The 27,014-nt window shown below is 43.1% G+C and overlaps 1 protein-coding gene across 1 annotated transcript in view; it reads left to right on the top strand.

The window, feature by feature from the left end:
- The window catches only part of LOC115822164 (UDP-glucose:glycoprotein glucosyltransferase 2-like), a 28,838-nt gene extending 5,256 nt beyond the window's left edge, over window positions 1–23,582 (top strand). Inside the window, exons 12-40 of the mRNA XM_030785859.1 lie at window positions 153–244; window positions 665–815; window positions 1,567–1,686; window positions 2,051–2,136; window positions 2,324–2,459; window positions 2,764–2,895; window positions 3,314–3,478; window positions 3,802–3,925; window positions 4,016–4,114; window positions 4,775–4,869; window positions 5,636–5,842; window positions 7,185–7,316; window positions 9,777–9,910; window positions 10,216–10,311; window positions 10,426–10,528; window positions 11,739–11,818; window positions 13,115–13,304; window positions 14,250–14,408; window positions 14,780–14,865; window positions 15,303–15,387; window positions 16,204–16,286; window positions 18,290–18,388; window positions 18,604–18,688; window positions 20,195–20,377; window positions 20,637–20,797; window positions 21,326–21,440; window positions 21,766–21,882; window positions 22,590–22,767; window positions 23,388–23,582. Of these exons, the coding sequence (XP_030641719.1) occupies window positions 153–244; window positions 665–815; window positions 1,567–1,686; window positions 2,051–2,136; window positions 2,324–2,459; window positions 2,764–2,895; window positions 3,314–3,478; window positions 3,802–3,925; window positions 4,016–4,114; window positions 4,775–4,869; window positions 5,636–5,842; window positions 7,185–7,316; window positions 9,777–9,910; window positions 10,216–10,311; window positions 10,426–10,528; window positions 11,739–11,818; window positions 13,115–13,304; window positions 14,250–14,408; window positions 14,780–14,865; window positions 15,303–15,387; window positions 16,204–16,286; window positions 18,290–18,388; window positions 18,604–18,688; window positions 20,195–20,377; window positions 20,637–20,797; window positions 21,326–21,440; window positions 21,766–21,882; window positions 22,590–22,767; window positions 23,388–23,410 (3,516 nt within the window). The 3' untranslated portion in view covers window positions 23,411–23,582. The remainder of the gene's footprint in view (window positions 1–152; window positions 245–664; window positions 816–1,566; window positions 1,687–2,050; window positions 2,137–2,323; window positions 2,460–2,763; window positions 2,896–3,313; window positions 3,479–3,801; window positions 3,926–4,015; window positions 4,115–4,774; window positions 4,870–5,635; window positions 5,843–7,184; window positions 7,317–9,776; window positions 9,911–10,215; window positions 10,312–10,425; window positions 10,529–11,738; window positions 11,819–13,114; window positions 13,305–14,249; window positions 14,409–14,779; window positions 14,866–15,302; window positions 15,388–16,203; window positions 16,287–18,289; window positions 18,389–18,603; window positions 18,689–20,194; window positions 20,378–20,636; window positions 20,798–21,325; window positions 21,441–21,765; window positions 21,883–22,589; window positions 22,768–23,387) is intronic.
- The last annotated feature ends 3,432 nt before the right edge of the window (window positions 23,583–27,014 follow it).

Raw genomic sequence — 27,014 nt, 5'->3', positions numbered from 1 at the left:
CACGAGGTTTAGACACCCCTCTCTCTCAGGACACCTAGAGCCTATGCAGGATCATGGCACCCTCAAAATAAACATTATCATGGTTGTCAGGAATGTGGTTGTGGTGTTGAACTGACACGTTGTAATTGGAGTAACCTGTTTGTGATCTGCAGCGTCTGAGTGACTCAATGGGACTCCACCCTGGAGACGCCAACCTCTTCATTAATGGCCTTCACATTGACCTGGATGTACACGACCCCTTCAGGTAAGAGCTCACTGCAGTATTCTAGAAACAGTCTAGACACTTCTGCCATTCCAGATCTCCCAGCTGATTTAACTTCATTGCTTATACATATACATTTACATGGTAATGCCTTCATATTCATACACACCCAAGAGTACATCTGATCTTTGGCCATTCCTAAATTCAATGTATTGTCAAGCACCCTTAGAGTGTTTCTTTCTTTCTTTCTTTCTTTCTTTCTTTCTTTCTTTCTTTCCTTCTTTCCATATCTTTTTGTCTCTCTGTCTGTTTTTCTCTCTCTCTCTCTCTCTCTCTCTCTCTCTCTCTCTCTCTCTCTCTCTCTCTCTCTCTCTCTCTCTCTCTCTCAGACATCTGGCCCTAGTGCAGTAACCCAGTACATTCCCAGACTGTGTTTTAGGCTGTTTTGGTTTTTTTTAACAGTATTCTGGAGGTGATCCGTAGCGAGGCAAAGGTCCTGGAAGGCCTGCATAATCTGGGCGTCACCGGGGACAGCCAGGCTAAAATGCTGCGACTGCCCGTTCATCCCGTGGATGACAGCTACGCCCTGGACATTCGACATTCTGCCATAGTGGTGAGAGTTCATATGTCAGGTCACCTCCGGATCAAGACGCGTTTACATGTATTCAGTCATTACAGTGGTACCAGACGGGGGATGCATCAGAGTCTTGCGAAAATCGCTCCTGAGACAGATGGTTCGGTCAAACACGCCGATTTAAAACAGAAGAACACACCTCACTCTCTCTTCACTCCTCTGCGCCGTGTGTCAGCATATGGATGTTGTTTTCTGGAGCTTGTTACCTGCTCTGGCCTCAGTGTGTGCGTGAGGAGCAGTGCAGCTGTGAGAATCTGTGTGTTTGTAAGGTAGGACTCAGGCCTGTGGAGGTGTGCAGTGCTCCTTCTCTCAGTTTCTGCTGTAACTGAAGACTTGGCTGCCTGTGGCTGCTAACCTCACATACGCTCCCCGACCAGAGGGAGTGAGAACACCGTCATCCATCATTGCTCCCAGAGGATTTCACCTCCCTCCCTCCCTCCCTCCTCTAACGCTTCACATGATAAACGCTTTCAGTAAAGATACTGATTCCTTTACTGTGGTGTGCCATGTGCTTATTCATACCACCAACGTTTAAAATGACTTTCTTTTACCTATCAGTCATTAAATGCTTGCATTAGCAAAGACAGAATAAACAAACCAACCTTTACAGGTTAACTTCTCCTGGAGTGTTTGGTCCTCTAATCGTTTGTGTGTGTACCAGCGTTTAGTCAGTGTCATATGATTTGTTTTCATATTGAGTGTTGTTTCCTCTTGTTTTCCTGTGTTGCAGTGGGTGAATGACATTGAGAGAGACTCCATGTATCAGAACTGGCCCTCCGGCCTGCAGGAGCTCCTCAGAGCCACCTTCCCCGGAGTGATTCGGCAAATCCGGAGGAACCTCTTCAATCTGGTGAGCGAGGCCGGCTGCACACAGTTCAGCAGACAGAATAACCGAAACACACCATACAGTCCTCTTCAGTGTGAGATTTCCTGGTTCCTTTCAGATTGAAACGGGACGAAGGTTTGGCGACTGTTCCGTTATATATGGTGTCTGTATGCTGCAGTAAACTGTAGTTTTCTCCTTTCTTAAATTACGGTGTATTCATGGAGAAAAGTAGTGACGTGCCTATTATTTATAGAATCTTGAAAGTTCACTTTTGGTGTCCTTGTGCAAAATAAAATTACACAAATATAATATTTTACCCCCGTAGCGCTGCGTACGTTAAAATGAATGACTTATTGAAAATTAGAACTGGAGGTATTGATTTTTCTAGGTGCTGTTTGTTGATCCAACAAGTGAAGAAGCCATAGAGCTGGTGAAGCTAGCCGAGCTGTTTTACAAACATAAGGTCCCTCTGAGGTAAGCTGTTTATCCAGACAATACAGACAATTACAGTCTTCTACTCCCTCCTCACGCATGTTTATACGATTACTATGGATACTGTGCTTCTCTTCTTCTGAGTTTGAATGGGGGGGGGGGGGGGGGGAACGCATGCTACAGGAAGACTAATACATTTATTTCTCTCTGATATTTTTTTTTTTTTTAGGATTGGCTTTGTGTTTGTGGTTAATACGGATGAAAAAGTGGACGGATTTTTGGATGCTGGCGTTGCTTTCTTCAGGGTGTTTAACTACATTGCGGAAGAGTATGACGTAGCCCAAGCTTTCCTTTCAATGGTGTCTGTGAGTATCAGGACCAGCAGAAGTCTCTCTGACACAGCACACCGTTAGAATTACATTACCGTTCCTTTTCACCTTCAGTGTAAGATCAGTGTTTGAACAGTGAGGCCACTTTGATCTGTCTCACAGGTTTATGTTTCATGTCGCTCTCTCAAAGGACCTGCTGTCCAGAGCTGTGCTTGAATAAAACCAGGAGAGAGGGTTTGCCCGAGGCGAGAGTTTCTTTTGAGGGAGAAAAAAAAAAAGAGAATTTGGATTCTGTTGTACATTCTTTTGATAGTAAGGATGACCCTTTGTGCATTTGTAGATGTATAACAAAGTGGATATTGGAGACACGTTGACTGTGGATACAGTGACAGCATATCTGAAGAGGAAATTTCCCAAAGCTAGCACTGCCGGAATTCTTGGAGTGGACTCCAGCTACGATGACAAACGGAAGGTACATTAGGACTTTTTTAAAACTTTCTGTAGAACATTATAATATGCTTCATAATAATGTAGTGTTTAGTACTTTATTATATGCAAACTTAACTATTTATGTGAATAGGCTTCTTGTGAATTCATATAGAAGAAGTCATACATACTCGTTCACATGATGAAAGAAATGTTCTGAAAGAAAGGTCCTGTGAACCAATGCGTTTAGGTTCCTTTGAGCAATCGAGAACAAGACTTATGTGAGCACAATGAAATCTTTTCTGGTCAAGTAAAACCAAGAATCTTTTTACTGTTCTGCATATTTATATTCTCTTATACGATTGCTATGGAGAATACAGTCTGAAGCAAACCATGGCTTGTTGCATTCTTGAGCTGTTGAATAGATAGCATTGGTATGTATGTGTTTTGTTCGTTGGTTTTAGGCTGGGGGAGTGTTCTACCGTAAGAGCGGCCTGGGGCCCCTCCCGTTAGCTCTCTTTAACGGCGTTCCCCTCAGTAGAGAGGAGATGGATCCAGAAGAACTGGAGACCATCCTTCTCCAGAGGATCATGGATGCTACAAACTTCTTTCAGAGAGCCGTCTTTATGGTAAGCAGAGCGGGCGAGAGAGAACGACACCAGGTTTAACCCTTATCCTGGACCGCCCAATACTCACCGAGTCTCACAGGATCTCTTCTCAACCGGTTGACTAGTTCAGCACTCGCTGTGGTCGTTGGTCCTGAAGAATAAAAATAACTTGACTAGTTTCTTGTTTGGTAAATTTATTGAAACGTCTTACCTGAACCTGTTCAAGGTGTTTTAAACCGAAGAAAGAGAGGGAGCGTGCCCTCGTTTTAGTTTTTTGGGAACGACTCACGTTTCGCTGGCTTTCCACCCTTCGGCTGTGCTGAGATATCTCCATTCATATACAGGGCGAGATTTCCGAGCATGCGGATGTACTGGACTTCCTAATGGACCAGTCCAACGTGGTTCCACGCATTAACCCCACAATACTTAACACCGAGAGGAGATATCTCGACTTCACTTCCACCCCAGGTAACACCGACCTTTTTTTAATTTACGCATTACCAGTAACGTAACTTAGCGTGTTCCCATTACTCATTTGAATTTGTTTGAATTTGACAGTCGTGGACGATTGGCAAGACGCAACCGTGTTTTCGTATTTGGACAACAGGGACAAGACGGCAGTCGTTTCTAAGAAAATGAAGTATCTGACCAAGAACGGTAAGGGAACAAGGTGCTCTCTGCCTTAAAGAGAAAGTGAAGATTCTCTTCGTGTTTTACGTATAGCGAGATTTTTTTTGGAGGGGTGAAAGAACTGAATTGTGTACATTGTGACTGTATTACACCAGCTTGTCCTGATGGGTTCATATGTACATGGCCTAAGTCTTAACAAAAAAAAATCAAAAGCATTACTTGCAGACACATAAACAACAGTGGGATGCTGAAATTTTTAAGTATCTGTAGATAATCAAATACCAATGTGTGTTTTGTGTTTATTGAATAAGGAGTGTTTTGATTAATACACTGCTCTGCTGAATAGCTTGGGTAAGACCAGTGCAGTCATGTCAGACCAAAGGCTAAATCTTCTGTTTTGTCTAAAACCAAACTGTACTTCTTTAACAGTTTCTCTGAAAAGAACTGCTCTGGTTTTATTTTACTGCTCCATCTCCAGCAGTAAAACTAAAAGCGTAAAAAAACACCTGAAATGTGTTCCTCCAAGCGCTCACATGCAGACGCAGCAAAATTCAACCCTCCTGGTTTTTTTTTTCGGTTTTTTTTCCTTCCTCTGAATGAGTTTTACTAGCTTTACTAGCTCCCACCCTCTTAAGCACTGCATGGCGTCTTAACTGCGGCTGGACGCCTCATTGTTCTCCTTTGTAGATGAGGAGGTGGTTTATGCCGTGACCGTTTGGGTTGTTGCTGATGGTGAGGAGGCAGCTGGGAGGGAACTGCTGTTGAACGCGGTGAAACATATGGTGAGCAGAAAACTGTTTATTGTTTCCAATTAGTCATATCCGCAGGAAAGGCGCCGTCCACGGAGAGCGCGAGACGCACGCCCTGAGTAATTAAATTCAAAACGATTTATCTCTGGAACTCCTCCACGGACAGATAGTTGTGATGCTGGGAATGAATGAGCCAAAAAAAAAAAAAAAGAAAAAAGGCATGTTGTCCTTCTGTACTGTACTGTACTGTACTATACTGTACTGAGAGATTTTAGTGACAGACAGGTGTATAGGAATATATATTTTTAAAAAAAAGCGAGAGAGAGAGAGAGAGAGAGAGATGATACACAGAATTTGTAACCTTTTTACGATTGACTCAAACTATAAATTGTAATCCATGAGTTATAATTTTAATGGATTATGAATGTGACACTGTAAGTGGAGGACTGCTGGTGGCGAGTGTACAGGATGCAGTGTTTTAAAATGTTTGGGATTGTAAAGCCAGGTGCACAGATTTGCCCAGGAAGAAACCGGATTTATCAAACTTTCACGTAAGACGTCGTGCCAGAAGAGCTGATCTTAACAATTTCGTTCAGTCTAGAGAGAGATGTCTGTGTGCATGTACCCTTCACTGCAAAGTGATCTTCAAAAAAAATTATGTCTTGGCCCTTTTTTTTGGTGTTTCAGAATAGAAGGCTCTTCACTAAGCTTCCATTCTTGTTGTTCAGAGTTTGTGAAGTTTTCTCCGTCCATGTTGAGATTGTGTAAGGTTCTGATCTCTTCTTGTGCATCTCCACAGAGATCCAGCTCCAGCAGTCGTGTTGGGGTAATCTGTAATCCTCGTGGAAAACCTACAGAGGAGAACACAGTCCTGTGCAGGGCTATCTGGGCCTCTCTCCTCACCCAGAGGAGCAAACACGCGTTTGACTTTGTCCAGAAGATACTCAAAGAGGAGAACGTGCAGCTCCTCAAACAGGGAACCAAGATGAAGGACCTGACCATAAAGGTTTGTTCAATTTGAAATTTCGAGTCGTGCTAAACTTATCCTGCGCAACTTTACATGCTACACCAGCCTGTGACCGTATTTAAAAAGCTTTAAATGTTGCGCTTGATTCTGTGATGACCCTAACTGATCGAACTTTTGAGCCTTTACACGCATGCATGACGTAGTCTCTGTACCATGTGATAGTTTTAAAGACACGTAAAATGTTTTCTCTAAAATAACCTTACTGCAGAGCTGTCTGAAAGAATATGGAGTCTCACTTGACTCAGATCAGGTTGATGTAAGGGTTAGTGAATTCTCTACAAGCTATTTTACCTACAAACACTACAAACTACAAACACTACAAACATGTGAACTATGGTTTCAATGACATTTGTTCCCTCCTGCCAGCCACAGAATGAAGAGCTTTCAAAAGTTTCTCCCTCCCCCGACTTCAAACCCCCCCAATCCCGCTGAGCCTATTGCTTATGCCCCGTGTCAGATAAGAGAGCCTGTAAAATACTGAGAGATGCTATTTGGCCCTGAAACCCACTGTTCTGTCCAAAAAAAGAACCTTGAGGGAAGAGTTTAGTTTAATGCAAAGAAAAACTGCATACAGCTATTCCACTGTGGAGCTCTGAAAGCTGAAGCTATAACACGGTGATTTTTAATATTTATGCCAGACACACTCTCCTGCTGTGCTGATGCGGTCGTTTTTTTCCCTCTGGCAGGAAAACACTAATAATCTGACTCTGCAAACTGAGCACAATCGTGATTTTTTTCTAACCGTCAACGGAACCAGCGTCTAATTACGAATGTAACACACAAAAAAAAGCTCTGTGATTGAGTAATGTTTTGTGGTCGCCATGGTTACGCTCTTTATGACAGCCAGATTGGATATTATTGCTATCTATTGCTTTATATTATTGCTTGATATTGTACATATGTGCACACACACACAGACACACACACACAGACACACACACACAGACACACATATATATATAAATACTGTATATGCTACATAAGGTCATGTTATCCCTTGTTCAATGTTATCTTAATGTCTAGTGATATCTAATTGCAGTCTGGTCTGGTGTACCACATCACCATGGGAACCGTTATGGGGTTTTTTTCCCGCCCTTTATTAGTAATCACTGCTGTGTCCATCCACACTTTCCTGTCTCTCCTGTGCGGTTCTCTGGCTGAATTGATGAACAAAGCTCCACAGAGATCTAGCTGTCTTTCATGAGAGAGAGAAAAAAAAAAGTTCCCCGGCCGGCTATGTGGTTACTTAGGCTTTATTTCATGGGCCTGGCCACGCTTAAACGTTGTTTGTTTGTTTGTTTTTTTGTCTTTGTTTCCATAGGGCATGGATCAAGATGCCTTTGAGAAGAAGTTCAACACTCTGGAGGTGGATTTTCTGCGTAGCCAACAGAAGTTCTGTCAGGAGGTTCTGAAGCTGGCACCAGGACAGAGGGCGGTCGTCAGCAACGGCAGGGTAAAGATCGCGTCGTCTTCCCACATTGAGTTCCTACTCTCTGCTGTATCTCTGTTCCTCTCCTCAGCCTTGATCTGCCCTCAGCAAGTCAGCCCAGTTTCATCTGTGACAGCATATACTTCACTATAGACATCGACACAAAGCAGCTTTACAGGATCCCAGGCACACAGTCCCCTGATCAAGCCTGTTGTGCCAGTGACAGTAGGGTTGGCATTGGGGTTGGCACTTAGACTGGCACACAGAGGCGAAGAGGTCTTCTCGCAGGCTTAAGCTGACGGTTATCTTGGTAGCCGGTTGAACACGCCCAGTCTGACCGGTCGCTCACCCTTCATGCGTGTGTCCGTGGCCTAGGGCAGGAGCTCCACGCATGTGTGTGTCCGTGGCCTAGGGCAGGAGCTCCACGCATGTGTGTGTCCGTGGCCTAGGGCAGGAGCTCCATGCATGTGTGTGTCCATGACCTAGGGCAGGAGCTCCATGCATAAGAGAGAAAGAGTGACGTTAGTACTCACATGTCAAAGTTTCCGAGGACAAAGCTACTGATGCCACAGACAGCCTTGATGCATGTGGACTGACACACACGTAGGCCGTGTGTGTGTGAATGTAAAACAGCAGTGTCTGAGCAGACAGGTGGGGGTGGGGTGGGGGGCAGTCGACAGTTTGGGGATGCGACGTGAATGGAGCTGGACCCACAGATGCAGGGCGTGGGGATGCTGAGGGCACTGCAGCGCCCCATGCTTTTTCTGCATTGTTTAACTTCAATGGCAATTAAAACATATATATTATTATTAAGTGTTTTTTTTATACTGGGATATTTTGGGTTTAGTGTAAGACTATAGGCAGAGAGGGTGGAGATTTCGTTTTTATGTTTGATTTACTTATTTTCAAAATGTGTATTAACCAGTCAGAGTTGTCTTTGCCGATTACGATTGACGCAGAGGGACGTAATTTCTGTTACACACATAACACACACCGCACGCACGTGTGTAGCATTGTTCAAAATGTCACAAAAGAGAATTTCTGATTTTTTTTCAAAAACCCCAAAGCGAAACTTTCAAGGACGAGTGATGATTCTGCTTTAGACACGGTGTCTTTTTCTAACCGCGGCTCCAGCTCAGTGATCTCTTATCTCCCTTCTCTCCCGTGCCTGATTTCTGTGGTTGCTCTGATGTTTACAGTGTTTACCAAGTAGTTAAAGTTGGCCCTTTTTCTGTATCTGGTCTTCGAAACATTCACCATTGCCTGTTAATTCAGCAGTAGTAAGAGTTAAAGTTACTGAACTGATGTATGTATTGTTAGTGCAGTTTTTGATAACTGAGTTGAAAATGATTACTTTTGATTTGCATATTGCATAAGCCTATATCACTGGTATGCCAAACTAAGTTTCACAATTTTCATGTCCTTTGGTGTGCACTGTGCAGATTTATAATCGTTTTGGGTTTCTGCCTAGTGTGAGGTTCTTTGGCTAAGATCATTAGATAGAAATGAATCCCGTCTTTTTAGTTCAATTGGATACAAGTACGGCATAAAGTATGACACTGTACTATACACTCTATGTATGCCACTGACCTTCAGCACCCCCAACTCAAAATGCTTTCCAGCGTCTGTGGCTGGACCAGATGGATCTGGGCTCTGTGAGACTTCAACATACCACCAAAACACGCACTGTCAGCAGTGACCACCGGACCTGACGGTCCAGTGCACCAGAAAACTGTATGGTTCTGGTTCCCAGTCAGCTCTTTGTCTGAGTTAACCTAACTGCAGAAGAATGTCTGGCTTTAACATATTTCCCCCTAGGCTTGACTAAATGAGTATTTTTTTCAGTTTTTCAGTTGAGACATAAAAGATTGAGAGTGTTTCTGAATCTCAGTCACTGGTCGGGAGGCTGCTCCATCGCTGGGGAGTGGTGTAAAAAATTGCCTATCAACTGGTGAAATTGACAGCTCCACACAGGACAGGGCTGCTGTCTTCACATTTTCTTTTGTTTTCTCCTCAAAACTATTGCAGCTGCATTTCGAATTGGCTCAAGCCCGTTTGGGAACGCTAACATCTCCAACCATCCTAAAAAAAAATCATCTCCAAACTAACATCCACAGAACATTGAGAGGAACATTTTTTGTTTTGTTTTGTTTTGGGTTTTTTTAGCTTACACTTCAGAACTGTCCACCATACGCATTCAGATAGCAATCCCTCTCATCTGGAGACAAGAGGCTGCTTAAGAGAGATAGACTCCTCAGTTGCTTGTCTACATTAGTCATTTTTTAAGTTAAGCGTAGCGTTCTCTGTGGAAGTTGTCCTGAGTTTCTTACTTATGGGAAAAGAGATTTGGCAAAAAAAAAAAAAAAACAAGTTGGTCGGAATGGAGGGATATGAAAACTTTTGCTCAGTCTGTGCTCTTGCCTGTCCTCTCCTCTCTCTTTACGGTAACGTGTGTGTTTGTGTGTTGTGTCATCTCTGTAACAGGTCCTCGGACCCTTTAAGGAGGAGGAGGTCTTCAATGTGGAGGATTTCCATTTGCTGGAGAAAATTACGCTGCGTACCTCAGCTGAGAAAATCAAAGCCAAAGTCACCCTGAAAGGAAAAAAGTACCTAGAAGTGTTTTTACTTCTCCCCGTTCAAATGTGTGGAGACAAGCCAGCCTCTATCATAAGCCCTTAAACAGTTTTCACTTTACGTGGCCCGAAAACTAACAATGAGTTTATGTTCAAACATGGGTTTTGCTATTTTCAGTTGTATTGTTGTAAATTGTTGTAAAGTCAGTGGCTGTATGTGGATTAGTAACGGAGGTTATGATCTGTTAGCAGTCACAGCTGTCTCTGGTCTTACTGTGTATGAGGTGAGAAGTGAGTGTACACATGGGCTGATGCTCCTGGACATTCGCTGATTATTTTTTTGTCCACAGGGCCAGTGATCTGATCATGAAAGTGGACGCTCTCCTCATGGCTGCTCCCAAAGGGGAGGCCAGGAAAGACTTCAGGTTTCCAAAGGACAAACACAGGTACGATATAAGGAGTAGAGTGTTTTAGTGTTGTGTTTTTGTTTTTTTTAAATCTATTTTTGTAGTATTTCTGAGATGTTGTTGGTGTAACTGTTTGTGTCGTGTTTGTTTTAGTGTTCTCCAGCTTTCCCCACAAGAGGACAAAGTTTTCTACGACGTGGTTGCCATGGTGGACCCTCTGTCGAGAGAAGCCCAGAAGATGTCTTCCTTACTGATTGTGAGTTGTCTCCTTTTCCACTGTGCTGACTTTTAATACACTTGTAAGTGTCATATTCATACTCCTGGATGCCTTCCTGCCAGTTCACTGTCGCCCAGGTTTTCTCCCTTGTCGTGTTCATATTTAAATCTCTCGCTGTGAAGTCAAATGAAAGGTTACTTCAGAAAAAACTTGACAATACATTTTTTTTAAAAAGTTAGAAAGCAAGACATACAGGAGAGCTTCACCGAAGTGAAGAGAAGACTGCTGTCTCGTCTCACACACACACACACACAGACACACACACACACACACGCACACACACGCGCACGCACGCACACACACACACACAGACACAGACACAGACACACACACACACGCACGCACAGATAAACACACACAGACACACACACACGCGCGCGCACGCACGCACGCACGCACACACACACACACACACACACACACACACACACACACACACACACATGCACAGACACACACACACACACACACACACACACACGTTTTTAGGTTTTCACAGTCAGATGGTAACAGCTGTGTCATTTGTTTAAAAAAAGAACAGTATCATTCTGTTCAGACGGGTTCATTCATTGTCTGCACGAAAAAGTTGACTCACTGGCACAAACCAGGTCTGTGTATGTGTGTGTGTGTGTGTCTGTGTCTGTGTCTGTGTGTGTGTGTTTGTGTGTGTCTTTGTGTGTATGTGTGTCAGTGTGTGTGTGTGTGTATGTGTGTCTTTGTCTGTGTGTGTGTGTGTGTGTGTGTGTGTTGCTCTGACTAGTGCTCTGTTTGCCTGGGCCTCCAGTCACGTCCTGTTCTTGCGGCATGCTGTGGTTCTGACACAGGGCCTGAGTCTGGTGCCCTCAGTATAGTACAGTACTCAACAAAGCTCAGGACTTATGCTGTCCTACCATCTGTCTCACACACTCATCCATCCAAACAGGAATGCGAAATAAGACACAGCCTCTGGTCTCGTTTGGATGCATTTTGTCAGCCACTTCTATAACACAGTTAAATTTATGGACAGCACTGCGAGTCTAGTGTTTGATGGGAAGGTCGGTGACCTCTTGTTTCCCAGTTGAGGAGTGCATGACCGTGTGATGCGAGGTGTATTGGAGTGTGAGAGACCTGGAGGTTTGAATGTTGTGAGCACATGGGTCACGTACACTCAGGCAGTAAATCCTACTGTCTGCCCTGTTTTCCCTCACAGGTGCTCGGTCAGGTGGTCAACATGAAACTGCAGGTCTTCATGAACTGCAGGGCCAAGCTGTCAGAGATGCCCCTGAAGAGGTAAGACTCTTAATTAAAAACACTTAATTAGGCTGTATCCCAGAGGGGGTTGGCAAGACTGTAGAACCTGCAGCCACCCAGCTCCTCCTCCTCCTCCTCCTCCTCCTCCTGTACACCTGTCTGTAACCCGCTGCTTCATTCTGGGCCTCGTTGCTTTGGGCCCTCTGATCTTTTGCTTTTCTGAACAGACCGTGTAGTTTGGGGTGCTGCAGAAGAAGGGGACTGTGAAAAAGGACAAACTGCCGCAGTTTTGAACGTGTCCTGAATTATGTGGTCTGTTTGTTTTCTGATGTGCCGAAAGAGAACCAAGAAAAATGGATGTGATAGGAGCACTAATGTCACCGTCTCCCAGGACAACGACAGAACATCCAGAACATTCTGAAGCTGTTTGTCCTGACTGGTTGCGTAACAGCGACAATGTAATATCACCCCTAGAGTTTGAACTGCTGCCTCGACTGTCATTAAAGGGTTTTTTTTGTTTTGTTTTGTTTTGTTTTTTCAAAGCTCTTTTAGCTGTGTCCCTGGACAAGAGCAATAGAAATTTCCATTTGCTGTAAAAGAATACAAATGAACTGACAGGTTGCAGACAACTGAAGGGAGAGTTTGTCTCGTTATTTTGACCGTAGCCGCGATGCAACATGATGTGTTTTATAGACAGATTCTTCTGTGGAGACTGACTATATGAGGGCTTTTATCAGAGCATTCTCCAGGCACTCTCCACTGCCAAATTCAGTGGTTAACAAAAACCCGCTTGTCAAACAAAGTCCATCAATTCCCGTTTCAAGTTTCAGTGCCAAAGTCCGATTAGTTTGGTCCAGGATACTCCCAAAACCCTCAGATCTCATTAAAGAGCTCAAGCGTGCGGCTGTGTGCTCACTGTTAAGGAGAAATGATATTCCTGATCAGGAAATGTTTGGATATTTTGTTGACACTAAAGTAGTTTCTCTTACAATCCTGAGTCTAGTCATCTTGCCTGACAAGTTTTCTTGGTGATGTTTGAGTTGCTGGGGCAAAACTGAATTCTGGTTTAGTGAAACCCTGGATGTTTCTGCTACGTTTATCTGTGTGTTTGTCCTAACAGAGCCAAAAGGAACTGTAACAGTGCATTGAGTGTTCAGATGTGTTAATGAAACTTGATTAATGCTTTGAGAGCTGCTTTGTGTGATCAGTGTGTCATTTTTAATTGTTATAGGATGAGAAAATTAGTCCTATTATTGACAGTAGCTTTTATGAAATGACGAGGCAATGAATTCACCCTGTCTCTTTACTCTTCCTCCTCCTCTGTGGTTTTGGTAGTTTTTACCGCTTTGTGCTGGAGCCAGATGTCTCCTTCCTGGGCAATGATTCGCTGTCTCCTGGACCAATGGCTCGCTTCACAGACATCCCAGAATCCCCTCTGCTAACACTCAACATGATCACGCCAGAGAGCTGGATGGTGGAGTCTGTCCGGAGTCCCTACGACTTAGATAACATCCACCTAAAAGAGGTACTTCATTCACACACTTGCTGTTTTTTTTTCCACACGGGCATCCACGGACGTCACGCTCTGCCCTCAGCCATGGACTTCGGCGTAAGTGTGACCTCACGTGATCAGTTTGCACAAGAAGCTGTTCTCCGCATGCACATCTTTACTCCACACAAGAGCTCTCACACTCAAAACAAACCAGTCACTTTATTTTGATTGGGTGAGATGTTAATCTTATCTAATAATCTTATTTGTCTTTAATCAGAGCTATAGATACCATTCATAAACTGTTCAGGGTCACGAGACTGCCCGATTGCAGAATGGAGACATACGAGCTTAAGTTTTGGTTTGCTACACAGCTGAAGTGAGGTTGGCTGTTTGCGTATATGTGCTTATATCATTGAGTCAATGTTGGTGTTTGTCATTCACTGAACTTGTCACTATGTCAGGTCATTGCATTGTTTACTGAGTCAGTGAATAGAATGGGTAACTCAGTCACGTCATGGGGTGGAGTCAGAGTGCTCTAGCGTGAGCATTAGGGCGGTGTTGCTGTGTCGGTGACGGTGTTGCTGTGTCGGTGGCGGTGTTGCTGTGTCGGTGACGGTGTTGCTGTGTCGGTGACGGTGTTGCTGTGTTGATGAGGGTGTTGCTGTGTCGGTGGCGGTGTTGCTGTGTCGGTGACGGTGTTGCTGTGTCGGTGGCGGTGTTGCTGTGTCGGTGACGGTGTTGCCGTGTCGGTGACGGTGTTGCCGTGTCGGTGACGGTGTTGCTGTGTCGGTGACGGTGTTGCTGTGTTGATGAGGGTGTTGCTGTGTCGGTGGCGGTGTTGCTGTGTCGGTGACGGTGTTGCTGTGTCGGTGGCGGTGTTGCTGTGTCGGTGACGGTGTTGCCGTGTCGGTGACGGTGTTGCCGTGTCGGTGACGGTGTTGCTGTGTCAGTGACGGTGTTGTCCGTGTCTGTTCCCAGGTGAACGGTGTGGTGAAGGCAGAGTATGAACTGGAGTACCTGTTGTTGGAAGGACACTGTTTTGACCTGTCGACCAGTCAGCCTCCGCGCGGGCTCCAGTTTACACTGGGAATGAGTCAAAACCCCCTGATGCAGGACACTATCGTCATGGCCAACCTGGTAAAGATCCAACACTTTCTTACTCCTTATTTGAATTGCCTCTCAGGAATTTTACTGAGTCTAGAATCTGCTTTGATTTTTTTTTTTAAGTGGCTGGAAAACCTCTTTGCTCAAATAGACCAGACGTAACCCGTGAGGGTCCTTATCTCATGCTTTCCCTCGACGTGTAGCATTTTATTTTTAAATTGTGTTTACTATTTTTCACATTTTTGAGTACAGCTTGACAGTCTTTGATCTTCATATCTCAGAGTATTATGATTAGACAGTCGATCATATGATATGGTCTGGCTGTGGAGAACTTGTGTTTAGTTAAACATTTTATGGTGTGGTTTTTGCGAGGAAAAAGCGTAAAGTTTCATGTATTCTCACAGGGATATTTCCAGCTGAAGGCCAACCCAGGAGCCTGGATCCTCCGGCTACGTGATGGACGATCGGAGGAGATTTATCAGATACAAGCGTGAGTCTCAGCCTTCATTTGTATGTTTATCAAATTTTCAAGGTTTAATTTAAAAGGGAAAAGGAAAACCTGGCTAAGGCAGTGTGTGTTTTCTGCGGAGCTTTCTTGATTTCTTGATTTCTTTCACATCACAGAGGAGAGGCTGGTGGTGTTTGCTTTTCTTTTTGTCCTCTGACAGAGTAGCTTTTATTTGAAAAGTTTTTTTTTGTTTTTTTTTTTAGCAGGAACTGCAGTGGAGGGCAGAAACTAGTAAAAAAAGGAAACTGAATATGTAGAGAAGAATGGAGTAACCGTCCACTGCAGTGTCTGTTGAATTAACACAAAGGTTAAAAATCGCAGGCAGTCACGACACGCGCTGGTTAAGGGCAGTATGTTTTCTGAGCATGACTGTGACGATAGCGGATGTTATAGCTGACGACACTTTGCTCCGCAAACAGACACGACGGGACGGACTCTCCAGCTGACGCCAAAGACGTGATTGTAGTTCTGAACAGCTTTCACAGCAAGATCATCAAAGTCCGAGTGAGTAAATCCATCAGGTTAGCACCAGGAGCAGGGCTCATCGTGTGGAATCAGCACCAAACTTTTACAAACACTGCCAACTCACTGCTCCTTCTCCTACTCGAACTCCTGAACGTTAACTGAGCACTTATTACTCTAACTTTTTACTCACTTATTACTCTAACTTATCACTCACTTATTACTCTAACTTATCACTCACTTATTACTCTAACTTATTACTCTAACTTATCACTCACTTATTACTCTAACTTATTACTCTAACTTATCACTCACTTATTACTCTAACTTATTACTCTAATTTATTACTCACTTATTACTCTAACTTATTACTCAAACTTATTACTCACTTATTACTCTAACTTATTACTCAAACTTATTACTCACTTATTACTCTAACTTATTACTCACTTATTACTCACTTATTACTCTAACTTATTACTCACTTATTACTCACTTATTACTCTAACTTATTACTCTCACTTATTACTCTAACTTATTACTCTAACTTATCACTCACTTATTACTCTAACTTATTACTCACTTATTACTCTAACTTATTACTCTTAAACGTACTAATCAAAATTCTGTAAATCGCCTGAAGAGCCAAATGAAATGAATGAAGTGCGCTCTGTATTGCTCTTGATGTTTAGGGTTCAGTTGCCTATGCCTGAATTAGGGGGATGCCGGGTTGAGATCAGTATTCTAATTCCTCTGAGCTGTTCTGTCACTTTGAGGCTTTGTGAGGTTTTCTATGGCTGTGAAATGTCTTTTTTTGTAGGAGGTGTTTGATGGAGACATCTGTTTCTCACTCCGCAGGTACAGAAAAGACCAGAGAAACTGAATGAAGACCTTCTCAGTGAAGCCACTGAAAGCAAAGGATTGTGGGATTCCATAACCAGGTCAGGACCAAACTTTCTCTTATCAAAGAGCATCGTGTCATCATTTTTTTTCTGTGTGTGTGTGTGTGTGTGTGTGTCTGAGAGAGAGAGAGCATTGAATCTGTGCCTTTCCTTTTTAGTCAAAATGTTGCCTTTTTTTGGTTAGACACAAACCTGGCCAGGGGCTAGGTATTTTTTAAGTCATGTTATTGTCTATAGGAAAAAAATTAGATCACTCCCGTTTGCTCGATTGGCTGATATTTTATATTCTGTACTGAGGTGAGTCAGTTGTTTGGTAGGGCCAATCCCTCTGTTTTCCCTCCCTATAAAATATTTGCATGCGTGCGTGTGTGTGTGTGTGTGTGTGTTACATGTTAAGCTCTTGTTAACGTTGTAATCTGTCTTTTCACTCACTGCTGTCTGTGTGAAGTGTGTGGAATTCTTTGGAGAAAAGGTAGGGAGTGGATGTGTCTCTCTTTATTTCTTCTGTTTCTTACATCTTAGTTCACTGTCTCAGTGGTGTTTACTGAATATATGAATGTCTTTAGTCATATGTGTGGACAGTAGTCTACTGAGGTGAAGCTTTGGGATAGGATTAAACCGGTGTCATCGTCAGTGAATGACTTCTGTCACATTCTTAAAATACAGAGGAAGAAAGTCATTTGGTGAGGCCAGCAGTGTCTACTGGTTTGTAATTTGTCTGTGCTATTTATCACTGATCCACCATGGCATGTCAGTATAAATAATCACTGACAAGATATGTTCATGAATCAGTCATCATCATGGGAGTCCAACTGTATAAAGCTTGCAGTATATACTTTGGTTAGTAGAAGTGGTCTGTCGGATGCTAGAATCGAAAGAGTATTTGAGTGCTTGATTCTGTGCCTGTTTTTAGACGTGGAAAAGTTAAGATTACCAGTGGAGAGTAGTTCCAACATTTGAGTGACAGTAGTGACAGCAAACCAGGGAGCATGAAGACAGAAATGGTCCGCCTTCTTTAAATGCAAGCATTGTTATCCGCTGCTCTCAGACTTTGTAGGTTCCAGGCTCATGAAAGGCAGAGCGAATGTGATTCCCTGAGTGGAACCCCCCTCAGAGTTTGCCTCGTTTCAGATTCAGAGCTTACCTGAGAGTGTGAGCTGCTGATCTGAAGTCAGTCTCTCCACCGTGCAGGCCCATTACGCAGCGGTTCTCTGCCCCTCAAAAGCAGTACATACAGTGGTCCTCTCCTTGCCTCTGTCTTTTCATTACTGGGGAGAGGCAGCCAGCCTCTGAGGGGAGGGAGAGAGAATGCAGAAACTGCTATATTCATGTCTTTCCTTCATTAAATAAGAGGGAGACAGTAAATCTCTCTGTATACTATATGATCATCTGTTTGATTTGACTGTCCTTGACTGACTTTGGACATCGGCGGGAATTTGTTCACTCTGTGTTTTCGTCAGAGCGAATAAACGTTTGTCTGTTCACGTGCGAACAAACATTTGACAGCCTCTGTGACACGGGCTGGGCTTTCCCCACCATCTCCCTGTGTGGGACCCTGTAACCAAATCAGACCAGGTTCTTTTTATCATTAGATTTAAGGAACTGTACCATAAAGAGCAACACGACATGATCTTTTCGTAAAATCTTCAAGGAATCCTATGATTTGGGACAGTGTGGAATCACTGTTATTGTCAAATCATCTAGCTTGTGCTCTTTTTCAATGGAGAGATGTAAAAATGGAGGCAGAGATTTTAGCCTATACTAAATGTCACGTTCCAAGACTTTAGTCAGCTAGTTAAAAATTATTATGTATGCCAGGCTTAAGGCAGGGAGTGCGTGCATGCGTGTGTGTGTGTGTGTGCGGGAGAGAGAGTCTGTTTTTGTGTATGCATGTGTGTGTGATTTCGGGAGATCATTCTCTTACCTGTATATGAGATAGCACTCTTGAGTTTCTGCTGATCTTTTAGTGGTGTCACCTATTCGTTCTTTGTGCTTGTGTGTGATCCAGTCAAATAATGTGTGTTTGGCGCCCCCTGTTGTAGTATCACAGGAAGTTCGAGTGTGGAAGACGGGGAGAAGAAGGAGGATGTGCTGAATATCTTCTCTGTCGCCTCTGGACACTTGTATGAGCGTTTCCTCAGGTAGGTGACACACACACACACACATACACACACACACACACACAAAACACACTGCTAACACTAAGACCTCATATTCCTGTATGAGTGTTTCCTGAAGTAGGTGACACTCTCTCACACAGATAATACACACACACACACACACATAAACATACAAAGCACACTGCTAACACTAAGACCTCATATTTCTGTACTATGCCTCTTTCTCCATCTGCCAGAATAATGATGCTCTCTGTGCTCCAACACACAAAGACTCCAGTAAAGTTTTGGTTCCTCAAGAACTACCTCTCTCCCTCCTTCAAGGTAATTCCTTCACCAGAGCACTCAGTACTGACTCATTTACACCAGAGCACTCAGTACTGACTCGTTTACTCCAGAGCACTCAGTACTGACTCGTTTACTCCAGAGCACTTAGTACTGACTCGATTAGACCAGAGCACTAAGTACTGACTCAATTAGACCAGAGTACTCTGTACTGACTCATTTACTCCAGAGCACTCAGTACTGACTCGTTTACTCCAGAGCACTCAGTACTGACTTGATTACTCCAGAGCACTTAGCACTGACTCATTTACTCCAGAGCACTCAGTACTGACTCATTTACACCAGAGCACTCAGTACTGACTCGATTACTCCAGAGCACTCAGTACTGACTCATTTACTCCAGAGCACTCAGTACTGACTCGTTTACTCCACAGCTCTCAGTACTGACTTGTTTACTCCAGAGCACTCAGTACTGACTCACTTACTCCACAGCTCTCAGTACTGACTCAGTACTGACTCATTTGCTCCACAGCTCTCAGTACTGACTCGTTTACTCCACAGCTCTCAGTACTGACTCGTTTACTCCACAGCTCTCAGTACTGACTTGTTTACTCCAGAGCACTCAGTACTGACTCACTTACTCCACAGCTCTCAGTACTGACTCAGTACTGACTCATTTGCTCCACAGCTCTCAGTACTGACTCGTTTACTCCACAGCTCTCAGTACTGACTTGTTTACTCCAGAGCACTCAGTACTGACTCATTTGCTCCACAGCTCTCAGTACTGACTCGTTTACTCCAGAGCACTCAGTACTGACTCATTTACTCCAGAGCACTCTGTACTGACTCATTTACAACAGAGCCTGCCTGCCTTTACTTTACTTACTCATTGCCTTCTGCTGTCAAATGTCACATCAGTAATGTGTATGTTCTGTTATAGACCCCAACCCTAACCCTGTTAAGTCCCACAGGCTGAGTCCAAGTCAGATATATTTATAAACAACTGGGTATGATGAGAGACATAATGATGAGATGGATACGGAACAGTGTTGTCTTGATGGCTTCCTCGGTGTGTTAAGGAAAGTTGATATTGAATTATATCTAGTGGGAGGTGAAATGCTTTTTTTATGTGGCTGTTTGATAAATGAGGTGGATTTTCCCTGAATCAGTAAATCGTTATAGTTTGTTCATGGCACTGATATTAAGATTAGCTCCTCTGATTAATTAATTACTGTCAGCACATTTGCCAGGAGACACAAAGAATCCTAATCTCTCTAATGGGTGTGCTGTATTAAAGGGAAGCATCCCAGTAAGCAGTGCATTCTGGTTTTGACACAGTAAACTGGTATGGTTCAGTAATGAAGAGTCTTTAGGCCTTCACACGCTGGACATCACACAGTAATGTCCACCATTCTCTCCAAAAGTTAACTCCACAATCTTTGTGTGGACAATGTTCCTCTGCTGAAATCGTAACACTGATCTGTGTGTGTACAGTGTGGTTTATCATTTTCTAGAACCTTCACAGTGCCCACTGTGTTCTTGTAGGAGACCATTCCTCGTATGGCCGAGGCGTATGGTTTCCAGTATGAACTGGTCCAGTATAAATGGCCACGCTGGCTCCATCAGCAGACCGAGAAGCAACGCATCATCTGGGGCTATAAGATCCTCTTCCTGGACGTGCTCTTTCCCTTGGCTGTCGACAAGATCATCTTCGTTGATGCTGATCAGGTAATCTCACACTGTGTCATTAAGACTCATACTCATAAATCATGAATTATTGCCTAGGTGACAACAAGATCTGTGATTGGTTTCATCAACCACTTCATTCTCATCCAAGACAGTCCATATATATATATATATATATATATATATATGCATTAGGAGTGTGGTTGGACCAAAAGTAAACAGACATTCATTGGTTTGTTTATGTGCAGGTTAGATTAAGCATGTAAAAAGGACGTTGACTGAGTTCTGTCCTTTTCCACAGATTGTTCGGGCAGATTTGAAGGAGCTGAGGGACTTGGACCTGCAGGGCGCCCCCTACGGGTACACGCCGTTCTGCGACAGTCGGAAAGAGATGGAGGGATACCGCTTCTGGAAAACAGGCTACTGGGCCTCCCATCTCGGCCACAGGAAGTATCATATCAGGTATGTACGTGTCAGCATCTGTCAAGCGTGAAAATTATTTTCTCTCTTTATCTGTGCTAGAAAAACCTGTTCATTTTATGGATTTTGTTCGTAGTGACTCTCATGGTTTACACTTCAAGCAGTCCCCTCAGATTTCTCTTTTGTATGAATATTTGGGCCACAGAAATACCAGGATTTCACTTCATGACATATCATAACTTATCTTCTTAAATGTACAGAATTCTCTGATGAACATGTGACACACGGGCACAGGAGTTGAGCATAAAAGTCCTTTTTTCAGGAATGAATTAATAATACATTAATTATTAATATGTATTAATAATCTATTCTGTAGTCAGATCAAATTCAGTTTGTTTCCTTTTGTCACTGTATTTCAGCATGAGAATGAAGTTTTTGTCTCCCCTTCTCTCTGTCTCTTTCTCTCTCTCTCTCTCTCTCTCCCCCCCCCCTCTCTCTCTCTCCCTCTCCCTCTCTCTCTCTCCCTGTCTCTCTTTCCCTCTCTCTCTCTCTCTCTCTCTCTGTGTGCAGTGCGTTGTATGTGGTGGATCTGAAGCGGTTTAGGAAGATAGCGGCTGGAGACAGACTGCGGGGGCAGTACCAAGCTTTGAGCCAAGACCCCAACAGTCTCTCCAATCTGGACCAGGTTACAGACCCACAGCACACCCTGAAAACACAAAACATTCAGTTTATTAAATGAACACATTTCTCATTTTTCACTTTGCACACTCCTTGGACTCCTTAATCGTCTCTCGCTGCTGTATTTAGACTGCTCACTGGTGCTCTGCCCAGTCACTGGAGGCCTGTATCAGTGAACAGCCAGTAGGCATTTGGAGAGTTGAGAAGATAGTTATTTGAGTGGCTCATGTGGGTTTTCTGTGGGAAGGATTCAGCTGGACACTGTAGCTGCTCGCGGTTTATAAATAGACGTTTTTTGGCTGAAATATTTTTTATCTTGTCTGTTTTGGCAGGACCTCCCCAACAACATGATCCACCAGGTGGCGATAAAATCCCTGCCCCAGGACTGGCTGTGGTGTGAAACGTGGTGTGATGATACCTCCAAAGCCACCGCCAAGACCATCGACCTGGTCAGTGGTATTAATAATTCATGAGCCACTGTGACCAAACCATGTGGTTGGTGCAGCATGATTGACCGGTTCGTTGGGTGGTTGGTTGATTGACTTACAGGTTGTCCATAGCAACCAGAAATGTGAGAGGCTATGTTTGATCTCATGCTGTTCAGTTCACTGAGAAACGTGTTCAGTTTACCAGTGAAGAAGTCTGATCTTAAAAAAACAAGCAAAAGCCCTAACTGCTATAGGAACTGCATGTGTCTGTTCTCATTGTCTGTTTCCTAACCTGTCTGTGACACATCACCCTGTGTTTCAGAGTATTTGAATTAGGTTCTTACATTACGTATATTCAGTGGCTACAAAACTCCCTAGACCTTTAGGACTTTAGATGATTCTTAATGTACCAACTTCACGGTTTGGCTCAGTGTGCCACTGAATCTAGGTTTTATGGATGTCCTCTATGAAAATGGCATCTCTTCATTGAATATAAACTGAATGCATGTGTAGTGTACACTTATGCCTTATGAATATGGTTTGTACTCAGAACGACAGGCAAGAGGACACTTCTTCTCGTCTGTATCCAAACACCTTGCTCTGATAGCCCTAGAAATCAAGTAATGTTTTGGACAGTCAGCTCAGATGTAGGGAAAGTGGTTTGGCATTGTTAGAGGAAAAGATCACAGTGTTTTGATTACTGGCTCTCTGGACTGCTGTACCCACAGTGTAATAACCCTAAGACCAAGGAGCCTAAGCTGAAGGCGGCAGTGAGGATTGTGTCTGAGTGGTCCAGGTATGACAGTGAGGTGAAACAGTTCCTCAGACGCGTTCAGGAGAATCAGACGAAAACACCGCATTCAAGCCCATCCACTGCCCCACCACAGCCTACAGGCCAACATTTAGGTGAGGTTCACTTTTTATTTGTCCTGCACTGTCTAATGCTGTTTATACTTAACTGTGATATAATGTCATTTAATCTACGTGAATGACTAATTTCACATTTCAACTGGGGGTATATGGAAGTGTTTTCTAGCCATCACTTGATGGAGCTAAGATACCCCAATTTAACTAGGACTTTCTGACACCCCAACCTTTACATCTATGGCATCACTATATATAAATGAATATGTGTGGATAAATTCCTTTCTGTTTTGATATTTGATACGTTAAAGTTTTAAATATCTTTTAAAAACCAGTTTAAGGGCTTAAGAGCTTGGCAGTGCAGCCCACACCTTGGATTCCTACATTTGAGTGCTAGCTCCACCTACTTTGTATACCATGTGTTGAATATGTTTTCTGGGGTCTGACAGACAACAGGGTCTCTCTCCCTCTTGTCCCTGTGTGATTAACTGTCAGTGGAACAGTAAAAGACTTGGTTCTCTCTCTGGGTGGTTCTCTCTGTTCCACTGGTTTAATAAGCTGACATGCAAGGGTAAGTGGCCACTCTGAAAAGGGGAGAGAGTGGCAGGAAAGAGTCGTACAAAAATATTTAAAAAAACGTCATATCGTTTGTATTTTAACAGACAGTCAGCATGATGAACTTTAGCCCGAGCTGGAGTGCATGACACAGAGGAGAGAAGAGAGTGATATCTGTGCTTTATCCTCCTGTGTGAGGTGTGCTGCCTTGGGCTGTACAGGGATGAACATTGGCTACAGATTACTACAGAGGAAAAGACACTACATCTCAACCGTCTCAGATGAAGACTGTGACTGAGAGACATTCACACTACAAGACAAATACTTAATAAAGATCTCATATACCTGAAAGGAGTCTGTGAATGGAAGCACAGACTTACTGGTTTTGGTCCATATGAACTGAAATCAGCTGCACATACTCATTTGCCTGTTACAGGTTGAAAAAGGAATAACGGAATCATGAAGCTCTGTAACCATGGAGATAAAATGATCTTGTACGAGCAGGAGAGAACATAATCATAATTGCACTGGTAAGTATGGTTACAAACCGTAAATCTGAGGCACATTCCTGAAAAGACTGAATTCCTGAAGATGACATTGAACATTTCTCATTTTGTGAAGTAAACCGTGATCATAAATCAGAGGTGACAGACTCCTGTCCTCTGAGGCCACAGGGACTGCAGGTTTCTGATCCAACCACACACTGTAAAAACTCCAGGTTTCCTTCATTCATTTCCCTTCATTAAGTTCTGCAGGAGAACCGGCTTGTAAAATCAGGTGATGTGATTTGAGGTTTAAGTGAACACCTGCACACCTTGCTGCCCTGACAGGCTGGAGTTTGTCATGCCAGACATAGGTTCATACCTCTGAGAGAGTTCCAGTGTTTACATGTGAAGGATTTCAGTCTGTGGAGTAGGGGATTCCAAGGTAACTCCTGTCTGTATGTATTATCATTCCAGTTTATTTAAATACTGCTCAGTGAAGGGACAGTCACAGATGATTGGCTCATATTTAGAATTCACACTATGTCAAAGTTTACAAAAAGCCTCAATTTTTTCCCTTATAGCTTAACAGAAAGCAGTGAATCTATAATAATCTATGATCTATATGTGAATCTATAAGACTACTAAAGGAGAAGTCAAGGATCCATTAAAGAAGAGGTCATCCAATAGAAGGAATAATTATCTACTCAGAGGAATATCACGCTCAGATAGACAGTCTTTCTTGTCTGCTGTTTAGTGGAATTGGTGAGCCTTCCATCAATTATTTAATTACAACCTAAAATGGACAATCAAAACCTTTTCTTTAGGCATAACAAAAGCCCAAGTACTGTAATAACAGAACTGCTATTAAATGCGACACACTAAGTTGTATCATAACTCCTGTCTTGTGTCATGTGCTGTCTGTCAGTGGGGATCCATCATCTCCTCTCTCTGTGATCGTGATGTCATATGTCACATGCCTTGTTAAGGAAATGGATTTTTATTTTCTCAGGAAATACATGCTATAATTGTTTTGCACTGGAGTTTGATCCACTGACTCTGGTCTGTTACGTCATTTCAACAGTTTCATGGAAAATAAAGGATGTTGGAAAAACCAGAAATATGTATATTGTGTTTTATTACAGTGGTAAATGTTTGATATGGTGAACTGTTCTCATAGAGGAGTTGTTATGGTCCAAAGGTGAGATGTTGGTTTGGGTTTACGGTGTGCATGGGTTAGTCTGTGAATTGTGTAACTGTCTGTGAATTATGTTTGACTGCTGTTGCTGTTTTCAGGGCCAACAGAAACACTCTGCTGATATGTTAGAGACAGCCAGATTTACAGGATACATCACTGTAACACACTGACCATAGAAGACATGAAAGAAGAATCACAAAACCGTCCCTTTAATATTATTATTGAATTAGAGCTTATATATATAAGATCAGACATAATCATGCAACACATCACATCTCATAACCTGGGCTTTGATTTTGCTTTAAAATTACACTTTACTATAGGGTGAGGAGCTCAGACACCCGGGAGGAGCTCGGAGTAGAGCCGCTGCTCCTCCACATTGAAAGGAGCCAGTTGAGGTGGTTCGGGCACCTAGTCAGGATACCTCCTGGGCGCCTCCCTGTGGAGGTGCTCTGGGCACGACCAACTGGGAGGAGACCCCGGGGCAGACCCAGGACACGTTGGGAGAATTATATTTCTCGGCTGGCCTGGGAACGCCTTGGGATCCCCCAGGAGGAGCTGGTGGATGTAGCCGGAGAAAGGGATGTCTGGGCTTCCCTCCTCAGCCTGCTGCCACTGCAACCCAGTCCCGGATAAGCGGCAGAAAATGGATGGATGGATGGATTACACTTTACTGCTCATGGTACAGTAGCCAGTGTGTTTACTACCTATGAATGACTGGGAAGGGTCAGTCTTCTTTTTTAAATAAGATTGTTTGCCCTGAGCTGTTTGACAACAACAACAGCAACTTTTTGTGGAGTCCGGTTCTGAAAGAGGAGCTTCTGTCTTCTGTATTTCAGGAGTCTCTGTTTTCTGTCTGTTATTCACTCTGGTGTATTTTCCTCAGGGCATTAGTCTCTTTGTTACTCTATTTTATCATCAATATTAATTTGATAGAGAATGATATAGACTACAAAGTGACTGAATAGAGATGACCCATTCTGTTAAACCTGTGTGTGAAGGTGAACCAGAGAGTGGTTAAAGTAAAGAAACGCGACATTTACTACAAGTCGCAAAACATACGCGATTCAATACATTAGCACCTAGGAAAGGTTTAACCATGTAAAGGTTTTAACTTTAAACCATTTCTTTACACTGATGTACTAAATATGTGTTTAAAAACACATTTCATGTGGCAGTGTCACACATGAACAAACTGTATGATTACAACTCTTCATTTCTGATTCACAACTCAGATGTGATGTTTTTCAAATCTGAAAATATTTTCATTTTAATCTCTATAATTACAACTCTGGTCAGTATATTGTTGCTCTATATGTTGGCCATGCTTATATTTGAAGCAAATAATACTATAAGTCTGTGTGTAAAACAGGACAGGGCATTGACCACCATGTAAAACACTACAATAACACAATGCATTCTGTGTCCCACTCCAGTCAGTAATCAGTTAACTTTTTCTCTCTACCCTCAAAAAACTGATATTTATAAAATGACAGTTATGAATAAGAAAGTTGAGACCTCAAACAACTCTTTTAAATAAGGCCATGGGTGGCGCATGTCTAATGGCTGAATCTCCGTGGTGACCTCTCTTGAATCCATTTTGGGTGTTTTATCACCGGTTAGTGCTGCTGCTGATGCTGCTGCTGCGGGCGCGCCCCGCTGGTGTTGAAGGAGGGTCTAACATTACCTGCCCGGTTTGATTGGTTCAGTGGACCAATATCCCTCTCGCCATTGATTACTTTAAAACTAACAAACTAACAAACAAAAAAAACGCAATGTGACTGTAACGTGTAACGCAACGCATTGTAGAAATGTAGTGGAGTAGAAAGTATAGATACTTGCTGTAAAATGTAGTGGAGTAAAAGTCAAAAGTACCCACACCTAAATCTACTTAAGTAAAGTACAGATACATGAAAAACACATTCCACCACTGTAAATTAAAAAAGTTGTGATGTAACTGTGATGTGATCTAACTGTATAATGTCTGTTATGATGAGTTGAACATAATGGTGTGTGTGTGTGTGATGTGAGTTCATTCAGAGACAGTATCAGCT

The sequence above is a fragment of the Chanos chanos genome, chromosome 10 (assembly GCF_902362185.1).
Source record: "Chanos chanos chromosome 10, fChaCha1.1, whole genome shotgun sequence".
Lineage (NCBI taxonomy): Eukaryota > Metazoa > Chordata > Actinopteri > Gonorynchiformes > Chanidae > Chanos > Chanos chanos.
The sequence above is the reverse complement of the archived record's forward strand: the minus strand, read 5'-3'. Positions and strand labels throughout refer to the sequence as shown.